General features: G+C 41.2%; 2 protein-coding genes across 7 annotated transcripts; one reads left to right on the plus strand and one right to left on the minus strand.

Annotated features, from left to right (window-relative positions):
- The first annotated feature begins 569 nt into the window (after nucleotides 1–569).
- Nucleotides 570–18,738, plus strand: ephx1 (epoxide hydrolase 1, microsomal (xenobiotic)). 3 transcript variants are annotated; one of them, XM_086019012.1, is made up of 9 exons: nucleotides 570–811; nucleotides 11,297–11,484; nucleotides 11,584–11,764; nucleotides 11,858–12,076; nucleotides 12,810–12,939; nucleotides 14,818–15,032; nucleotides 15,140–15,248; nucleotides 15,663–15,782; nucleotides 17,308–18,738. In XM_086019012.1, exons 1-9 carry the CDS (start codon nucleotides 706–708, stop codon nucleotides 17,516–17,518), a joined length of 1,479 nt encoding a protein of 492 aa, XP_085875138.1. In that variant the 5' UTR covers nucleotides 570–705; the 3' UTR covers nucleotides 17,519–18,738. The 3 variants fall into 3 exon arrangements, with proteins under 3 accessions (XP_085875138.1, XP_085875137.1, XP_085875139.1); XM_086019011.1 differs by lacking the exon at nucleotides 570–811 and adding an exon at nucleotides 4,084–4,217; XM_086019013.1 differs by lacking the exon at nucleotides 570–811 and adding an exon at nucleotides 4,799–4,935.
- On the minus strand, nucleotides 3,654–8,736 carry LOC147127831 (galectin-4-like). Of its 4 annotated transcripts, XM_086019018.1 has the most exons (6): nucleotides 7,239–7,645; nucleotides 6,890–7,074; nucleotides 6,719–6,773; nucleotides 6,462–6,550; nucleotides 6,185–6,371; nucleotides 3,654–5,952 (listed from the first exon to the last, which is right to left on the minus strand). In XM_086019018.1, the coding sequence occupies exons 4-6, from the start codon at nucleotides 6,527–6,529 to the stop codon at nucleotides 5,704–5,706; spliced, it is 504 nt and encodes a 167-aa protein (XP_085875144.1). In that variant the 5' UTR covers nucleotides 6,530–6,550; nucleotides 6,719–6,773; nucleotides 6,890–7,074; nucleotides 7,239–7,645; the 3' UTR covers nucleotides 3,654–5,703. The 4 variants fall into 4 exon arrangements, with proteins under 4 accessions (XP_085875144.1, XP_085875143.1, XP_085875142.1 ...); XM_086019016.1 differs by lacking the exons at nucleotides 3,654–5,952; nucleotides 6,185–6,371; nucleotides 6,462–6,550 and adding exons at nucleotides 7,710–7,856; nucleotides 7,923–7,941; nucleotides 8,008–8,736 and having other exon boundaries at nucleotides 6,616–6,994; nucleotides 7,239–7,382; XM_086019015.1 differs by lacking the exons at nucleotides 3,654–5,952; nucleotides 6,185–6,371; nucleotides 6,462–6,550 and adding exons at nucleotides 7,710–7,856; nucleotides 7,923–7,941; nucleotides 8,008–8,734 and having other exon boundaries at nucleotides 6,616–7,074; nucleotides 7,239–7,382.
- Nucleotides 18,739–18,976: the final 238 nt, after the last annotated feature.

Here is an 18,976-nt window from a genome sequence, read left to right on the forward strand (position 1 = left end):
CAGATTGTACGTATTTTCTGGCGTAAGAGAAAAGCATCAACATTGAGGCCAAGCACTTCAGTGACAAAGAGAATTAAAGTGGTGGACTCAGCAAATACTGATCTCGAAGTAGCAAAGATCTTGTTGAATCTCGGTATGATCTCGCCTCTAGATGTTACTGATACAGAAGAAAATGGAGTAAGTATTCAATGATATTCTTTTTGATGTAGTGTAAATATGATTGTCATGTATATTACAATAAAATAGATTAAACTATTTTGGTCTTTGATTAAGTGCAGTCAAACAACGAATTGTAAGTATTAAGATATTTTCCCTCTTAATAACTTTTCCAACACCTTTGTTTAATATGTGTAACATCCGAAAAAGCTGGAGTGATGTTATCTTTGTACGTTTCAAAAATCATAAATTTGAGGACCACTGAAGTCATCCAAAAAACAAAAATTTATAACAAAACATTTTCAAACCAATTCCTTGTCTAGCCTACTCAAATTCCAATTTATCAGGTGCATATATAGGACTATAAACCTGTACTAGTATTAATGTACACGTATCTTTTGTTTTTCTGTCAGACTAACTCTGTAGGAATTCAAACAGAAGCTCTAGAACCCTGCTCCAACTGTTCAAAAGTGATGGTGGAGGTTGGCTGTCAGACAGTATATGACCGATACATGTTGCAGTCCAAGATTGAAAACATCATACTGAAGAATGAAGCAGCCATATCAAGATCCACGTGACTGCACCTCCTCAGGTCGGATACTCTACACCAGGGGTGCTCAATATGTCGATCGCGATCTATCAGTTGATCGCAAAGGTAATATTGGTAGATCGCATGACATTTGTAATGCCCGCCATCTGTATTTTGAAATACGATGCCTTTATTTTGAAAATGCCATCCCTGAAGTTGCATCTCTCCGTACGCTTTACGCAGAGACTGAGAAGCACTTGTAGTGGCATTCACCATGCGTGTTGCTTACTTTTTCCTCGTCATTCCTCGTTGTTTTGCCAAAGCCGAATGAATATACAAAGTTAATATAACAAATTTGTTGAAGCATCAGATTATTGACGGTAAGGATTATGTCTTGGAGAAGACTGCCATTGGTTGAAAGCAGGCCAAAGTGGTCAGCACTATTTTGCGTTGTCTATCGCGATTAGCTTTGACGCTAAGCAAAGCTATCTTTGTCATACATATAACATGTTGTTTTATGTTGTATGTCTGAACTTTTAGTTCTACGGTGTGTTGGCGGTTTACGGCGTTTTGCTGAGCAATAAACATCTGTAAAAGGAACTGGAGTCTCGCTTCCAATCAATGGGCGGCATAAGATTAAAAAAAATAGATGTTCATAGATAATAGGGATGGGACGAGACAAAAATCCCACGACACGAGATGTCTCACGAGATTGAGTCCACGAGAACGAGACGAGATTTTTGCTAAATTTCGAATATAAGAAAATAATGTAATTGTAATGTAATTTTTTCAGTTTTCAAAATGTTTTTTATCGAACAGACTGCAAAAACATTGATAATCTAGCTCTAAAGTTCAAATGCAAACAGGAGTCACTTTCGTTACATGCTCTCAAATATTGCTGCAATAACAGCTAAAGCTGAAATCTTTCCTCTTACTGAATACTTTGACAAAATCCAATTGTGCTCGTGCTGCAGTAACTCAATTGTATATAGGTTTTTATGTTTATTTATTGTCTTTATTTATTTATATTTTTATTTATATTTTATATATTTGTTAATATTTATTGATATATTTATTAATAGATGAATCACTGCCTTTTATTGTTTTTTTTATTTATTGTATTGTTTCTAAAGTGCTTTGTTACAGCTCTAGCTGTTATGAAATGCGCCATATAAATAAAATTGTATTGTATTGTATTGTAGAGGGGCGGCACGGTGGGCGACTGGTTAGCACGTCTGCCTCACAGTTCAAAGGTCGTGGGTTCGATCCCGGCTCCGGCCTCCCTATGCGGAGTTTGCATGTTCTCCCCGTGCCTGCGTGGGTTTTCTCCGGGTACCCCGGTTTCCTCCCACATTCCAAAAACATGCTTGGTAGGTTGATTGGACGCTCTAAATTGCCCCTAGGTGTGATTGTGAGTGCGGTTGTTTGTCTCTGTGTGCCCTGCGGCCCTTGTGAGGATAGGCGGTATCGATAATGGATGGATGTATTGTAGAGTTCAACTTGTTTCCCAGTCGATCTTCAACAAAAGGAATGTCACTGCGTCTGTGTCAAGGTTTCTGAAACTCGTCGTAGTTCTGGGCTCCTAAGAGCTGCAGATACGGCACCCCGCTGCCCTAGATCGTGAGCCATCATGTCCAAAGAGTTGTTCTAGCGCGTGATTACGTCCATGATTAGTTTGTGCGCGGGCAGCTCGAGCTGTCTTTATTTAGACGTCAAAAGTGCTGCTGCTGTTGAGCATCGGTGAAAAAAAGAAACTAAACAAACATGATACGCGTGCAACTTTGGACCAGTTGCACTAGCGTTGCATTCATTGCCTGCACGATAAGCACTTAATGTGTGGCTCAAAGCCAGCCTCCCGTATCGCCACATCCACGTTGCGAGCGTTATCGGTCACAACAGCGACTCCGTGATTTGGCCTCGGAAGTTCTCATTCGGTGACAGCTCCTTTTAGGACATCTGCTATATTCACCCGGACTCCAAAACACCGTCAAAAGAAAATAGATCTCGTGTTGTGCAGGGACGAGAAATCTCGTGGCGTTCTAATACCGCGTCCCATCCCTAATAGATAATTATGTTGTGTTGTGCAACATTGGTTCATGTGGTTATGCAAGGTACATCAACTTAATTTATAAAGAATCCTCAATATATTTGAAAATAAATGTTTTTGCATTTTTATAGTGGGTAGGACCTACCCACTACAAATATGCAAAACATACTCTACCTGGAAGGTAGATCATTTTGACTTGGTCATTTAGCTAGTAAAGTTTAGTCAAGTAGCTCGCATGCTGAAAAAGTGTGAGCACCCCTGCTCAACACGTTTACAGGTTGCACTTACAACTGCACCATTTATAGATGACATCTCAACTGATACATCATGGTGTGATTTTTCACAGATCCATCAACATTTGCTTTGTATATTATAGAATTATGAGTCTGCCTCACTTTATCTTGAGCAATGTTTGAGTCAATATATGGCCAGTCACAACAAATGAGAGATTTTTCTGTGACAACTGATGTTATGTCATCGTCCTCGTCACTGTCTTCTGTCGGAGTAGTCTTTTGTGGGAAGAGTGGGCAGAGATTCCACCAGCCAGTGATGCAAATAATCATAGTTTTACAGGGGCGGGATGTTGGATGGTAGGAACTCCTTCCAATCAGAGGATTCAAGAGCAGTTTGTGGATCTGATCATTTCTGGTACCATTTCCCTTTGTCAACTGACACATCAATGTCTGCAACTTTCACTAATGCAATGCAATCTTTACATCTGGAAAATATATAAAATGACACAAGTTCAATCATGAGACTACAGGTACTAGTCCTGCACTACATAACATTGTCAGTTGCGTAGGGCGATATTTTTTTAAGGGGAAACAATTTGTCAATAAAAAATCTACCTCTGGATCAGGTCAGCTCTTTTTCCCATTTTTTTCAGCCCTCTCCACTTAAGCAATCGCTTCAATTGAACATACGTATGTTCTTCAACATCTATACCAGTGAATTTGGCACCAGGGACATCATGTTGGGACAGAAATTAGTAGGTTTACCTCGGTAGACATCTCATCCGTAGACTATGTTGTTTGAATGACTGACGCACGAGTCTGACCCCCCTAGCAAGTTGCCAGCGTTATGAAAATTAATTATGGTGACGTATATCATGCGGCACGCTGTTTAAGTAGGCTAACTGGGCAAATGTGAGAGGTCAGAAATGAAGCACACTGTTTTGATTGATCTTGATCAAGAAAAGATAACATGTTTGTTGAAAGACAATGAAAATTCAATTCGTGGATAAATATAGCATTAAAAGTCAAATTTGAGTTGAGACATTGGGCCTATTTTATTATATTTACCATTAGTATTTATTACTGACAGAACTACGTTTCCCATCACGCACCGCTGGAATGTCGCAAAATTCCAAAGGTTGGCGTAAATTTCTGGTTAACTCAGGACAGGGAGGGACGACAGCTTTTTGGCCGCTGCTCGTAGAAGAACCCTGGTCGCCACTAAGTACGCGCTGCAGCAGCACAAGAACAGGTAAAAACAAACGAACTTTATTTCAGGTTGACTTCGACGTCTAGTTATGACGTGAATTCTGATTTAAAAAAAAAAGTCCTCTAAAACCATGAGCAATATGTTCAATTATGTCTGTATTGCATGCGACATAAGGTTTGGAGTGCGTGAAATAATATACAAGACTATATTCTATATTAGTTAGTATGTCACAGGCATTGTCTTGTAGTTAGCAAAAGTGAGCAGTTGTGGTGTGTTCTTGAAAATGTTGACTTTTTATGAATACAGTATACCGTACAGTTAAGTTAGTCGTGTGCGCTTGGCGTTAATGGCAGATAGTGTTTACAATGTCCTTTTGGCCATGCATATTTCCCGAGCGAGGGGCCTGTTTACGGCTGTTCTCCACATAATCCTCTCAGCTGGCCCCCAACGCAACACGCATATTTTTGTTTGACTAACTGCTCCCACATTTTTCTGCTAACTCTTTGCTCGTGAGCCGCGTGTTAAGCCCCACGTTCAAAGTATCTCATTGTGCGCCCAGCATACAAATAGCCTGCGCCGTCATACTATTGTAGCGCAACACTCTCCCATTTAAACCCTTTCACTGTCCGCTGAGAACGGTGTATAACATTTAGGTAATTACGTTATTTGGCAAAATCAGGATTACAGAGTGGGGACTCGGGAGTACATTGTGTGCTAACGGAAATTCTGTGGCCTTCAGACTTTTCTACCAGGCAGATAAGTAAATGTGACTATTGGATTCTTGAAACTGTTTTTTGTTTTAGGCTTGTGCTACTAAATGGGTTGCCTGAAAGTTTGGTGTTACAGTCACCTGTTCAATTTCTACCCAAGGTTGATGCTCTTCATTAGAGTTTATCCATTTGAAGAGGTATTGTAGTAATCAAAACTAAAGAATAAGAATGTTTTTATGTTCTGACATCTGAGAGCAGATGCTTTCGATATTGGGGCTCTGACGCACTTCTGCTGATGGTGGTTTGATGAATGTTGCAAATAGAAAGGGTGAGAGTCTTTATCTGGTTCCTCTTTGTAAAGTAAAACTTTGTGACGTGATTCCATTAGTGGTGACACTCCCTTAATTTCAAGAGGTATCAGATGTTACTTTAAGGATTGAAAACAGTCTTCAAAACTTTTCTAGCCCTACAATTCCAGACATCATTGGCAGTGACAAATGTCCCTGTTCACATATTTGATAATCATAAAATCAATCTAAGGCTTTATTTGACCAGAATGAAATAAAAACTTGTTGAGGTCTCTATTTCAATAGTGATCTGTGATCACAAGAAAACACGGCATAATTCAAATACCAATACTCACTTTGGACTCTTTCATTCCGGCTTCAAATCGATTCTTTTCTCTCGCGCTTACAATTGAGCTCTTTGAAAGCATTTGAAAGTCTTCGACTTTCAATCTGCGTTCTCTTCGCTATTTTAGTGTGTTTTGCTCTTTGTTTTAAAATGCTTTTAATGAGTGACCTTGTGTACAAAATGCACTATAGAAATGAAGCCGCCTTCCAAAGTGTGCATGGCTGGACTGAGCGGTCATTTGTCAGATTGGAGCTTAGCGCGCTGACGTTGCTGGTGCTGCCGCCGTTACGTCGCTTGACGTCCTTGAGCGACACGTGACCCCAACCTTCCAACAACGTGATGCGTCTCAGGTCATGCACTCGGTATGCATAATCCGTCTTGTAGATGTTGTTGATGAGCATGTGGAAAGCGTCGACGCCACATTTGATGACAACCTGAGCGACAATAGGATGCCATGCGTGCGTGAGGGCGTGAACGACATGGCGGCTGGATGCTATTCATCCAGTAAATAGACACTTCCCATGGCAGCGCACTTGTATTGAAACTTCAACAATGTTTTGAAACATTTAAATTAAAATATGTCTTTATTTTTCAGTGCTAATGTTCAATTAACTGTCTTGTAATGAGATATACGTGTATGTAGAATGACGTCGTGATTCATGTCACCTCGAAATCCAGTCCTGGTCCAAAGCTTTTTTCCGGAAGCTGCTTTCGCTCCCGAGCGTTCCAGGAGGTGGACAGTCTGGAGTTCAGCCAAATCCCGTTGGTTGTGAAGTTCAACTTGAGGTGCAGCGCCACCACGGTGTCAGTGTTGTCGTTCTCGTCAGCAGACACAAGCAGGTTGACTTTAAACCTGGAACATGGATGCACAAATGTCTGCTGTATTAGCCTTGTGTGTGTGTGTTTGGGGGTGGGTGGTGGTGAGGGCGGGGAGGTCTCGTACCACTCTGCCACTTGATTCGCTCGTACTGTGATGTTGATGGTGCTGTTCACCAGCAGACCTTCCTTCATCTCCACTATGAATCCATCAGGCTGCTCACACAGAGTCAGTATCATTTATTAAATTGAGCACTGGTGAACACATTTCAAGTGGAAATTGCTTGTGAATGCTAAGATCTGCTAGCTTCTGTAGCCAGGGGACATGGGTGTTGTGAAATTGACAGGTCATCGTTATGAAACATTGTGTCCAATGTGACTTACGTCATCTGATTGGTGAAGTGGAGGCTGTCGAAGTTTCTGGAACAGGTCATTGAATCTGTCGGACAAAAGGTGAAATCAATGCAACCTTTCAAAGTCACCTTCCTCAATTCACCGAGGTTCGCCTGGATCCAGCTGCCGATGGCTGGAGGAGGTCATTAGATTGCTCAGGACCTCAAACTGCCAGTGTGGAAGGTTGGATAGCTGTCAGTTTTCTAAATGCGATCTTCTGACGGTCTCCAGCAGGACTTCCCGTTCAGGCGGGCTTTCTCTGGACTGCTGTCGTTCATAGAGGAGGAGGTTTTAAGCTCAAGAGTTTGCAACGCTTCCGTTTGGAATGCCCAGATTGTGAAGACACACTGAAGACAGCAAAAAGGCATTTTGTTGTGGACCATATGCATACATAAAGGCCTTTTAGAATAAGTATCTAGCCATTTGCCCCTGGTGACTCGTGCCTTGTTTCTGGGGATCATTCTTGGGGAGTCATTGCTTCACTGAACAGAATACTGGATGTGAAACCCACCTTTCTGTTCACATTTGTAGACCATCTCCAGGTATTTGGAGACGCCAGGACAAGTCTCATCTTTCGGAAGATCAATGTGGCATTTTTGATGGTTGTCACACATTTTCCTGTAGTGAGGGGGGATGCCTTCCACCGTGCATCCCTCTGCAAGTTAAAACACACACAAGTTGGCCCAAGTTGAACTCACCTGAATGAGTTCAACGAACCCAAGTTGACCGAATCATTTGTTCTTTGGGGCCAACGTGAACTGAAGGTATTGCATTTCTACCTAATGAGCATTTTGTATGAACATACTCATTCTGGCTTATTGAATGATTTGTGAACTGCGGTTCATTTTCGTTCCGTTCAGTAGAGTGCCACGTTTCCTCGGACACGGCATTTCAGAGGTACCTTGTTTGGCGGAGAAAGTGACACAGCCGCACGCGGCACCAAATGTGATGCAAATACGTCACTCGGATTCTCGCATCTTACCGTCTGATCCTTTGCCGTTTGGACAAACGTTGCCACTCCTCCGCCCATAGAAGGCCGACTGGATGCGGATGAGGCTTTCATTCTGATCGTCACCCTGATATAAGAGGTTGGCGTAGGAGTTGTTGCAGACAAGGATCTCTATAAAGCCTGCAAGAGCACCATCTTGTTCTTTTTTTGTTGCTTCTTTTGAAGTCACAATTTAAGGAGACCTACCGTCATGAGGCCGCCATTCCTGCAAGACAAAAGTCGAAGATGAGAGTCAGCGTGCCATGAGAATTGGCAGAGCTTCATGTCTTACCTCTTCTCTTGCAGATGTAGCTGCTCTTTCTCTGGCAATTGTCAAATTTCCAGCGACACTTGCTAGTGAGTAAGAAAATACAGCGTCCATCGGGGGGGGGTTACCTGGAAGGAGACGACAGATGCTAAACGCTCCGCCGTCACCGACAAACATCGGTCGGGTTTTAGAGCGACCTGTGTTTGAGTCTTCAGCAATTATGCCGCTTGCGACCAACCACAGAGAGGGAGCGCTCAGCAGATGTGCGTACGGACTTTGGATCAAAGTTGAACATGGAACAAGACCTTGACGCATTTTTATTTACATATGATCCGATTAGTTGACTAATTGCGACTCCTGTTGTTGATTAGTCGACTAGCAAAATAATAGTTTGTGGCAGCCCTACATGACACGCTTGCACCAAACGTCATTGCGTATTGCGTTTGTGGATGGCTGCAGCACCACACTTGCGCACAGAGGCAAGCATGGTAGCGATTTAAAAACAATAAATCAATAAAAATCGAATCGGGAACTGAAAATCGAATCGAATCGGGGCTTGAATGAATCGTTACATCCCCAGTAGGCCCTGATGTGATTGATTTCCTAAAGTGTGTGCACATCCTTCGGAAGAGCAAGGAAGATTATGAAGTGGAGGAGGAGTGAAGAAGTCAGAAGTTGTTTCTGTTGAGCACCGACCGCTGCCACTTCCTCAATCAAGGAGCTGTGGCAAGTTCTAATATCCTCAAACTTCGCCGGTGTTGGGTTTCTTCTCGCACGCAGCCTTGGGAGAGCGCGACGTCCCAAGTCGGCCCGGAACGCGCCGTACTTGTTCAAGCCTTTGCAAAGCGAGAGGCACGTGACATCATTGACAACCTTTTGCCTGCAACTTGACGGCACTTTTATTGAAGTGTTTGTACACTACAGTTCCGTAATGAATTATCTCTGGTTGGTCTCGAATGAACGTTTACTATGCCCTACATTTTTATTGATGTATTTATTTTTCCGTCTATGTTGGCTTTGTGTGTGTGTGTGTGTGTGTGTGTGTTGCTTATTTCCTGCATTACATTGATAGTTTCACTTTGTCATACAACAATTATGTTTGTCCACGTTTAATTGAAAGTATAAATTTTAAAGAAAGACAGCACTTTGATTTCATTGGATGGAAAAGAGCAGCTGGTTAGGGTGAAACAAAGGGAAAGGGGAGACATCTCTGGATCACTTCCGGTAGTCAAAAAGAGTGTGTCCACGAGCCGTGTAAATGTATTTCTTGCCTCTTGATTCGTTCGTTTCAGCTTAAGATAACGTCATTGGTTCATTGATTTTTTTTTTTTTCATATCACAATGTAGCTTCTAATTGGATTTCCTGATATCATATAATTTAGATTTCTGTGTACATTTTGGAATTGAATATGTGATCTTGTTATATTGTTTCCTGTTTGATTCAATAAATTTTGAAATTAGAAAACGTGAAAAATATTGAGCCGATACATGTTTATTGGCGATAGAAAGGCAAACAGGGCAAGAGTCATTTTAGAGATACGCGCTTTCCTCAACCTGAATCAAGCTCGGTAGGCTACTTCTGCTCCACAGCAAGCTGCTTGTACAGAGTACAGAATGTTACTGTGATAGAGTTTCTACTTGTGATACTGCACTAGGGATCGGAGTCCCCCCCCAGTCTATGTTGTTAAAACGTTATTTTTATTTTGTTTATTTATTTTGCTTTAAGTGTCATATTTGTTTTGTACTTTTAAAGCGTTAGTCAACCCAAACATATTTTTTTCAAGAATATGTTCCCAGCAGTCCCACTAGTTGAAACGCGACATTCTGATTAATTTTGGAATATAATTTAAGCAGCAAAATGCACTTGTTTTAAGCCATCTCTGGGGGCGGCCATTTTGTCTTCTGTCGACTGAAAGTTACATCACACCTGCTCACAACGACTAATCACGGCTGACTTATTTTCTGAATCTGAGTCGAATCTGAGACTAAGACTAAATCTAAAATGCCTGCCAAAAACAACACTGGTTCTGAGGCTCCAAGCCTGCGGTGCTTCGCTTCACTTCCTGCACATTCTCCGTAGGAAATACACACATCCAGCAATTTTAATGACGAACTCAATAATAATTATTGAAAAAGAAAATTCATGGAACGCACTAGTGCTGCTCGATTAAGCGATTTTGAACCGTAACCAAATTTTCTGGATAAAACGATGTTAAAAACGTTCAAATTGGCACGTTCGATTTTGTTATTTTGGTGTATCTAAGCCACCGTAGTTTCCTCTGCATTTCCGCATCCTCCCACGAGCGCGCAGTCCGAAACAACGACAACATCCATGGCTACCGACGATTCTGCCATTTGCTCAGGCAAGTGAGCATTTAGTCAATAAATCAGGCAAAAATAGATCTGTTGTGTAGTGTGTCCCCCGCATGTAAGTAAGCAAGTAGCTCAAGGTCTGAAAGTCGTACCTTTTTTCCTCCTCTACAACGGACCTCTGGTCCAGCCGGACTATGCATCCGTACTTAAGCTTGACAGTGCATTGTATTATTGAGTGACAGTTTTGCACTAATCATTGATTAAAATTTAAGTAAGACCAGGGAGAAAGGTGAAAGGCGAGTCACTAGCTGGTTGGCAAAATCACTGGCTGACAGACTGTTTGGTTTACACACTTGACTGTCTACCTTCTCTCATGTTGATGCTTTCGTTTCAGATGGTATATGCACTTTCTTCTTTCATTATTGGTTTAATTAAGAACAGATCTGAAATCTAATGTGTAAATAAAATGCTGTTAATCCCAATGGATTGTTGTGTGTGTATTAAATGAAATTGACTGCCATTTTGAGTTCAAAGAAAGAAAAATTAAGTTAAAATAAAAGACATTCAAAATACTTCGTTTTTCATTATTTTTTTATTTTACAAAGAAATCGTAATCGTAAAATCGGGTTTGAGAGAAAAGAATCTGGATGTTCTTATTAGGCAAAATCGAACAGCCGTAGAACGCACGTACCATGTGTCATCTTCCAAACAGCTTAACCCGTAGAGGGTCGCGGGGAGGTGCTGGAGCCTATCCCAGCTGACAATGGGCGAACGGCAGACTACACCCCGAACTGGTCACCAGCCAGTCGCAGGGCACACACACCGTCACTGAGCGGGAACCGATCCCGCGCTGCCCGCACGCAAAGAACGCACGTACCATACAACTAAAATGGAACATAATGTTTTTTTATTGAACTCTTCACATGTAGAGGACGTCCAGCAGATGATGGTAGTGATGATAGTCATCCCCAATTTCTCCTTTCCCCTTCTCGCTGCTCAGGAAGCATGTTGATAGAAGTTCTGATTGCTCTGGTGGTTGGAGGAGTCATCTTCCTGCTGGTGTTGAGAAGAAGAAGCCATGTTTTGAAGACAGGGGATGGCTGGTGGGGGGTCGGTCCAATCCCTGATGGCGAGCAGGACACTACCATCCACCCTTTTAAAGTGACCACCACCGATGCAGAGCTGGAGGTAACGTTCGCCGCATAAAACCTCATCGGCGCCATCGCAATCATTAAAGCTCTGTGCTTTTATCTGTAGGAAATAACAAAAGATGTGTTTTAAATTCAGGACCTACACAGGAGAATAGACCAAACACGCCCGGTTCCCTCACTGGAGGACAGCCAGTTCAATTACGGTTTTAACTCGGAGTACCTCGGGAAGGTCATCTCTTACTGGAGGAATGACTTTGATTGGAGGAGACAAGTGGATAAACTTAACCAGTATCCTCACTTTAAAACCAACATTGAAGGTTCGTTTCTGCCGCTGACACACACACTTACTTGTCTTATTGGCCTGTTGTCCTGACTTCTCCCCCCCACCCCCTCAACCAATTCCCATCCAGGCATTGATGTTCACTATGTGCATGTGAAACCCAAAGGAGTGCCAGAGGGGACCAATTCTCTTCCTCTCATAATGGTTCATGGCTGGCCTGGCTCATTTTATGAATTTTATGGGACAATCCCACTGCTAACAGAGCCATCAGACCCCCAGGCCCTTGTGTTCGAGGTGGTGTGCCCATCCATACCCGGCTATGGCTACTCGGAAGCACCACATAAGAAAGGTGCGTGACCCAACAACTGTTAGCTTGGATATTGAGTAGAGATAGACCGATATGTTTTTTTTTTTTTTCAGGGCCGATACCGATTATTAGTAGTCAAGGAGGCCGATAACCGATATTTGGAGCCGATATTCATTTTCAGCAAGCGAAGGAAAATATTGGCATCAACATTTAAAGAAAAAAATACTCTTAACTTTGTTTAAATGCCTTTACGCATGTTTGTTGAAATTTTTTTCAGATTTGCTTAATGATGATGTTTTTTATTATTCTACATTTTTTGACAATATGCATCTTTGTTGTAAAATTCTAACAAAGTTCAGGGAGCTCCCCGGGTCATCAGCATGTCTTCAAAAGTTACATGAAAACTTAAACAATTGCTCACTATCGTTTTGGACAGTACATAAGGTTTTCCAAAATTTCAAAATGACAGAAATGTTAAAATTTCACTTATCTTTGTTTTGATTTCAAACAAACCAAAAGGTGCAGAACAGGGATGGACCGATTATTGGCCGGGCCGATGTTCGGCATTTTGATGAATATCGGTATCGGCCTTTTATTAAAATCTGATGGCCGGTAATAAATCAACTTAAAACTCTGTTAACTTCAAGGAAATATTTGTTTAAATTTTCAGTTAACTTTATTAGAGATTCTACTGACCCTGGGAGCACTCTGCAGTATTTCCTATAGTGATGTCTCATTGACGTTGGACAATTCCTCAAACTGTGTATTCAAACAGGCTTTGATTCAGTGTGTGCTGCTCGCATCTTCCACAAATTGATGAGACGTCTCGGCTTTCAGCAGTTCTACGCTCACGGAGGAGACTGGGGTTGGCTTGTCACCACCAATATGGCTCAATTGGAACCCAAGTAAGACAACCCACTCCTCAGACAGTCACTGTACAACCGTCACTGGAGTTTTTAATTGGAAAAATGTTGGGGCACCAACCACATGAAGTCGTCCTGCCAAAGTGACTAAATTAGACCATCTTCAAAAAATTTATGTCAGTGAGTCATTGCTTCACATGAAGCGATTGAGGCATCAAGTGATACACCACAACAGAAAAACTGCAATCCTGTACCGGTTTTTGAGAGAATAAGGAGGGATATTAAGTGCAACTACCTCCGTCATAAATTTAGAAATGGTGGGTGATGCACAATGCGTAAGCTGGCGACAAAAAATTCACCTTAAAGAACCGAGCCAGGGAAAATTATACGTCATCGCGGCATCTGACATAAGGGACCAATCACGAGAGAGAAGCAGCATTGGACACGCAGCAACAATTTCAGACGCATGCGCGGAATGTGCAGACGTCGCAGACATGCCGCGCAGCATAACGCGTCAGTCACCTGATGCAATGCAGCAGTTGTCGCCCGCGCATAGGCGGCAGTATAAACACACCTTTAGGTAGTAGTTCTTGTAGTAGTTTAGGGCATAGTGTTGATCTGTCGTTACCTGCGCCCTGAGCAACTGTGATGTCATTTTTAGTTGACACAAGTGACAAAATGGCCACCCCCAGAGATGGCTAAAAACAGGTGGATTAAATCTTATTCCACAAACGCAAGGTTTATCAGAATGCCTTGTTTCAACTAGTGGGCATGCATACAACATATTCTTGAAAAAAATATGTTTGGGTTGACTTCCTCTTCAAGGGATTCTTAAAGTTCTACCTACCAGTCTGCATCTAAACAAAACAAGCTGAAAGCGGCTGTCAAATCAGCCTTCGGTAGCAAGTTTCGACGGGGTAGGACAATTTGGCAGAACACCGGTATCGAGGTACTTTATGCAGGTATAGTATCAAAGTTAAAATGTTGGTATCGTGACAACACCACTTCACCTACAGTATACAGGTATACAAAATCATTCAGTGACTGTTGGCCATTCATGAAAAGTAGTAGCAGAAGCCCCACACTGCGATAGTTTTTCGCTTTCTGCCTTGGTGTGGAGCGGCCCTGACACTCCTCTACACACATAGTCGGTTTACCACTTCAAAACAGTATCACAGGAAACTGCTAGCCAGCTAACAACAAGGTTAGAAAACAAGGGTCTCCTACATTTACTTAGTGGCACGCAACTGTTGGCCATGGTAAGGTGACTAATTGAATTTGGAAATGTAGAATGCTTTAGCCATAGCCACAGAGTAAGCTAACTTTAGCATGTATGTTAATTTTTTTAATTTCTCGTGTTTCCTCAAACGTAACAATGCAATGACGACTGCCATTATCCCATGGTATTTTTATGCCACACTTCATCCTGTCCACAAGATGTCACTGTTGGCTTCTAAACACTGGGCCGTGGTACATTAGTGTGCCATTGGAAATGGTAAATGCTGATTTTTTCTTTATTCATGTCACATCACACATTTGTGCGGCGACTTGTTGCTAGCCAGAGTAAGGCTCAATTATTACTCCCCACTTGCCACTTACAAAATGCTCACTAGGTTGTGCACAAGAACAGGATTCAGACAGGGAGACTAAGCATTATGGCACATACAATCATGTAAGTGCCAACACAATATATTATTGGCTTACTAGTCCATACAAAATGTGCATCTATTTTCTGTATTGCTTGTCTTCATTATGGTTGTTGACAACTGCAGAAAAAGGACCATTCACATTCAAATTGGGTAATTTAGAATCAGTTAACCTAATATGTTGTTTTTTTTAAGGCAAATGCAGCAAGTCAAAGTACCCGGAGAAAGCCCAAGCACAGCGCAAATAATCCAAAGCGTTGTTCATTTTGTTCAGGGTGGTCAAAGCGTTGCATGTGAACTTTGCTCCACCTTCCAAACCTGGGCTGACCATAACTTTATCGATCCTGCTCGGCCGTCACTTCCCCAAGCTGTTCGGCTTCACACGCGTGGACCTTGAGCGTCTGTACCCATGTATAGAAAAAATGTTTGTGGAGTCCATCAAGGAGAGTGGCTACATGCACATCCAGGCCACCAAACCCGACACTGCGGGTGAGAACCAAGAGCAACTAACGTTTGACAACATGTGTCAGGCAGACTGGTAGTTATGCCTCTAATATTTCAGTTTGTCTCCTCATCGTCTTATTTTTTTCAATCAGGTCGAGGGCTGAATGATTCACCAGTTGGTTTGGCTGCGTACATTCTGGAGAAGTTCTCCACGTGGACAAGTCAAGACTTTCGAAACCTGGAGGACGGAGGACTCACCAGGTAGACTTGATGGAGGCGCAGGCAGACAGAGTGTGAGCTCCACGGACGTGTGTGGTGCATGTCATCGTATTTCATTTATAAATATGACAACAGCGTGGAACAATCTCTCTCAATCATTGTAGAAATCAATTCATTGATTGAATTATAATGCTAATCATCTTAAAAATATTTTTTAATAGCACCCCCTCACCGGCACACACGGACACAAGATCGGGGGTGAAAGGCGTTCCCCAAGTGTCCATCCACATCCCACTGCACTTTTTCTGCGCTTTGCGCTAGACTTGCGTTGGTCATGAAAATAGGGGACACTGCACACAAACGACTTTGCTTGATTTATGAGCAAATGTGAACAAATCGTGTGGTGTTGACAAAATGGCAGGCGGTGATGCGTGTCTTTGCTTGTGTGTCTTGAAGGAAATTCTCTCTGGACGACCTGCTGACTAATGTGATGATCTACTGGACGTCTGGCTGCATCATTCCGTCCATGAGGTTTTATAAGGAAAACTTTTCCCGCCTCGACTCTCCCCACGTCAAGTGAGCGAAGTCATGTCATTTTTAATGGTGGCCGCTTATTTCCTCTATTGCAGGCGCTAATCAGTACAAACACATTTGTTGAATAATATAGATAATAACTAGGGCTGTCAAGATGAAAGCATTAATTATGGAGATTAATTTAAATTTTAGAACGCATTAAAAAAATTAACTCAGTTGACTGAGTTTTATTTACTTCCTGTAGCAGCTGACCTCGGCTCACTGTGCAGCCAAACTTAATCTCTGTCGCAAAGATGGACTTTTACGTACCGTAGTTTTACTTTAAAAAGTTGCTTGACGACTCATTGGAGAAATCCAAAATAATTAGCACAATTTGCAAAGCCAAATTCAAATACAATATTAGTTGTAGGTCTTTGGTGTATCGTTCAACTGTTGTATTACAGGAAAGGTATTGTATTCAAGGATCAAAGAAAGCTATTAGAACAGTCTTTGAATCAAAATATACTTTTATTTTTTCCCACTTAAATTCCAAGATTTTAATCAAGTAAATATCGGTTCCAAGCGTCGTAAAAAATTGTAGTTGAAAAATGTGATTAATCGCGATTAATTATGGAAAATTTTGAGATTAAGTTAAAAAAATGTAATCGCTTGACAGCACTAATAATTACATAATATTGTAGTATTATATGGTTCTGTATGGTATTGTATTTACATATGTGGAACTTTAACCCTTCTTTGCTTTAAAGAGACTCTATTTCAATGAATAATATACAAACTAAATAGTATCCCAATATATATTTTTTTTAGCAAAATGAAAGGATTTGGGGATTTCTTACACCTTACATTCACAAATGTAACTGCTTTCATTTTTTTTTTATTTAACTAGGAAATATCCCTTTAAAATTCAAACCTTTTTCAAGGTAGACAGCAGTAAACATAAAATACAGTTGCATACTGAACACAGAATTTGACAAACACATAGTGAAAAACAAGTGCATATTGTGGATTTTGTCTCAAAAACTAAGTTTGGATTTTAAAAAAATTAAATCAGTTAGCTGCCAGCCTATCAGATTCAACAAAAGCTCTTTTACCCAACTCCGTATAGAGGACAGAAAGCAACAAATAATCTCGGGACCAAAGACCGCTATTACATTTGTGATTGGATGATCAAGGACGCGGAGGTGGAACTTCCGCCTACAAATGTAACGGCTTTACGCTAATGACATTTTTTAGTTTACAGCAATGCGTTATGCATGTCCCCAATGATGGTTACACGGCACTAAAATAGTACAAGCTAATATTTCTACATAAATATTGTGCGGCACTGGAATTGTTCGTAAAAAGGGATATTTAAACTCGGGGCTCCACTGTACTTTTATCTATACTGAATGAATATGAATTGTGGAATTGCGCATTTAGAACAAATCCGCTCTCTTGTAACTATTGAAAAGTTGTTTTTTTTCAGCCAAATAATTCTAAGCTACGCTTTTGGTTTCAAATATTTGCCGATCTGATGGAGGCATTTGGAATACAACTGCAGATGTAACCCATGATTCACTGTTTCCAGGATGCCGGTGACGGTGCCCACTGGATTTGCATGCTTCCCCAACGAGCTGATGCACAGCCCAAAGCTGTGGGTCCAACAGAAATTCCATAACCTCCTCACCTACACACACATGGCTCGTGGGGGTCATTTTGCAGCCATGGAAGAACCCCAGCTGATGGTTGAGGACATTAACAACTTCATCAAGAAAGTGGGGAAGATGAAAGCACAGTAGAGGTTACTCTGAATGGTCAACATGAAGGAAGTTTGGTTTGTTTGCATTACCTTAATACACCACCAGAATCCTTTTGAAATAAAACTATATATAATCAGTAGGGATGTAACGATTCATCTAAAATCGATTTAAAATCAAGTCACTCTGATTAATCGATTAATTGAAAATCAAGTTGATTGAATTCATCTCGTTTTTTTCATTCCAGATGCATAGCACATTTTGAATGTGTAGATCAAAGTATGCTTTTGCGCCAAATATTGCGTTACATTTACATTTACTACAAAGGCAAAATCATCAAATCTAACTGTAGCTGTACAGTTCCATATAGTGCTTTATTCCCTCCAACAATACTCAAATATTTAATGAGACTTTATTGATAGTACAGCACCCACCGGTTCCATTAACGTTTGGTACGCATTGTTTGGCTATCGGCAAAATATCCCGAAATAAACTTCACACCGATGACAGGGTTCATTGATCCGAACCATGCAGCGGCAAATCGAACTGAACTGTACCGCTTAGTGCAAACGTGGCTGATGTCAATCAAATTTCATTTTTTTTGCAGTGTAAGTTCTGGTTGAGAGAGCGATAATATTTTGTGCTAACCCCCACGACTAAAGTGAATGTGAACGTATTTAAACAGTTTGAAAGTGAAAACGTTGAGCGTGTTTACTCTCCCCCCTGCGGGTGTTTATGGTTTCTACCTTCCTCTGAGCCTCCCATCAGCCTTGTGGGCCAGCAGCTGCAGATGGAAGGTCAGCGGGCACTTGGTGTTATTGTGTTGACAGCACAGAGAAGGCACCAGGCATTCCTCCAACTGATAGCACATCACTCTGTTTGGCCATATACATGATGCGTCATGCAAGTCATACCTAAAAGTTGCATTTTTCAGCGTCTACTAATACTTGACATTAAGCACATACTGTACGGACATTTGTCACAATTTAAGCTTTTCAATTAACTTGGCTTGATTGACTTTTTTGCCGTAAACTTGAATCAAGCTCTTTTTAATGACTTACATTACATTACATACATTTTTGATTAATAGATTTTTTTTCCCCCCCCCCACTGTTTATTTGCTTGGTTCTGGAATTAGTGTTCACATTCAAAAAAGTGGAACTCAACAAGTAACAAGAATTATTTACTGTACTATTTACTTTGATTGTGAGCTGTGTGTTTATCCTGAAAATAATAAATAAATAAAATTATTTGTCACTTTGTATTGTTCTATAGCTGTATATTTATATTTTTCATTAAACTCCATCACACCCGCTATCCTAATGGGGACAAACGTTATTGAAAATGGATACTGAAGAGTGTAATTTGAAAAAGGTTTAATTGCTCATTGCAGAAGTAGAGGACATTTTTGAAAATTGAAAAAAAAAAATTGCTGTTGTAAAAATAACTCCTAAATATCATTTAAAGATGAGGGCAACCCTCCCCAAAAAATGTCTTTAC

Source organism: Filicampus tigris, chromosome 20, assembly GCF_054856515.1.
Source record: "Filicampus tigris isolate MCC_2025a chromosome 20, RoL_Ftig_1.0, whole genome shotgun sequence".
In the NCBI taxonomy this organism is placed as follows: Eukaryota; Metazoa; Chordata; class Actinopteri; order Syngnathiformes; family Syngnathidae; genus Filicampus; species Filicampus tigris.

Bases quoted from the DNA above. Each gene is read 5' to 3' on its own strand.
- ephx1 (XM_086019011.1), top strand. From the start codon at position 4,085: ATGTCGCAAAATTCCAAAGGTTGGCGTAAATTTCTGGTTAACTCAGGA. The intron at 4,218-11,296 runs GTAAAAACAAAC...CTCGCTGCTCAG, and splicing joins CTGCAGCAGCACAAGAACAG to GAAGCATGTTGATAGAAGTT. The intron at 12,077-12,809 runs GTGCGTGACCCA...GTATTCAAACAG, and splicing joins GGAAGCACCACATAAGAAAG to GCTTTGATTCAGTGTGTGCT.
- LOC147127831 (XM_086019015.1), bottom strand. From the start codon at position 8,298: ATGCGTCAAGGTCTTGTTCCATGTTCAACTTTGATCCAAAGTCCGTAC. The intron at 7,383-7,709 runs GTAAGATGCGAG...TTTAACTTGCAG, and splicing joins AAACGGCAAAGGATCAGACG to AGGGATGCACGGTGGAAGGC. The intron at 7,075-7,238 runs GTGGGTTTCACA...TGCTGTCTTCAG, and splicing joins CTACAAATGTGAACAGAAAG to TGTGTCTTCACAATCTGGGC.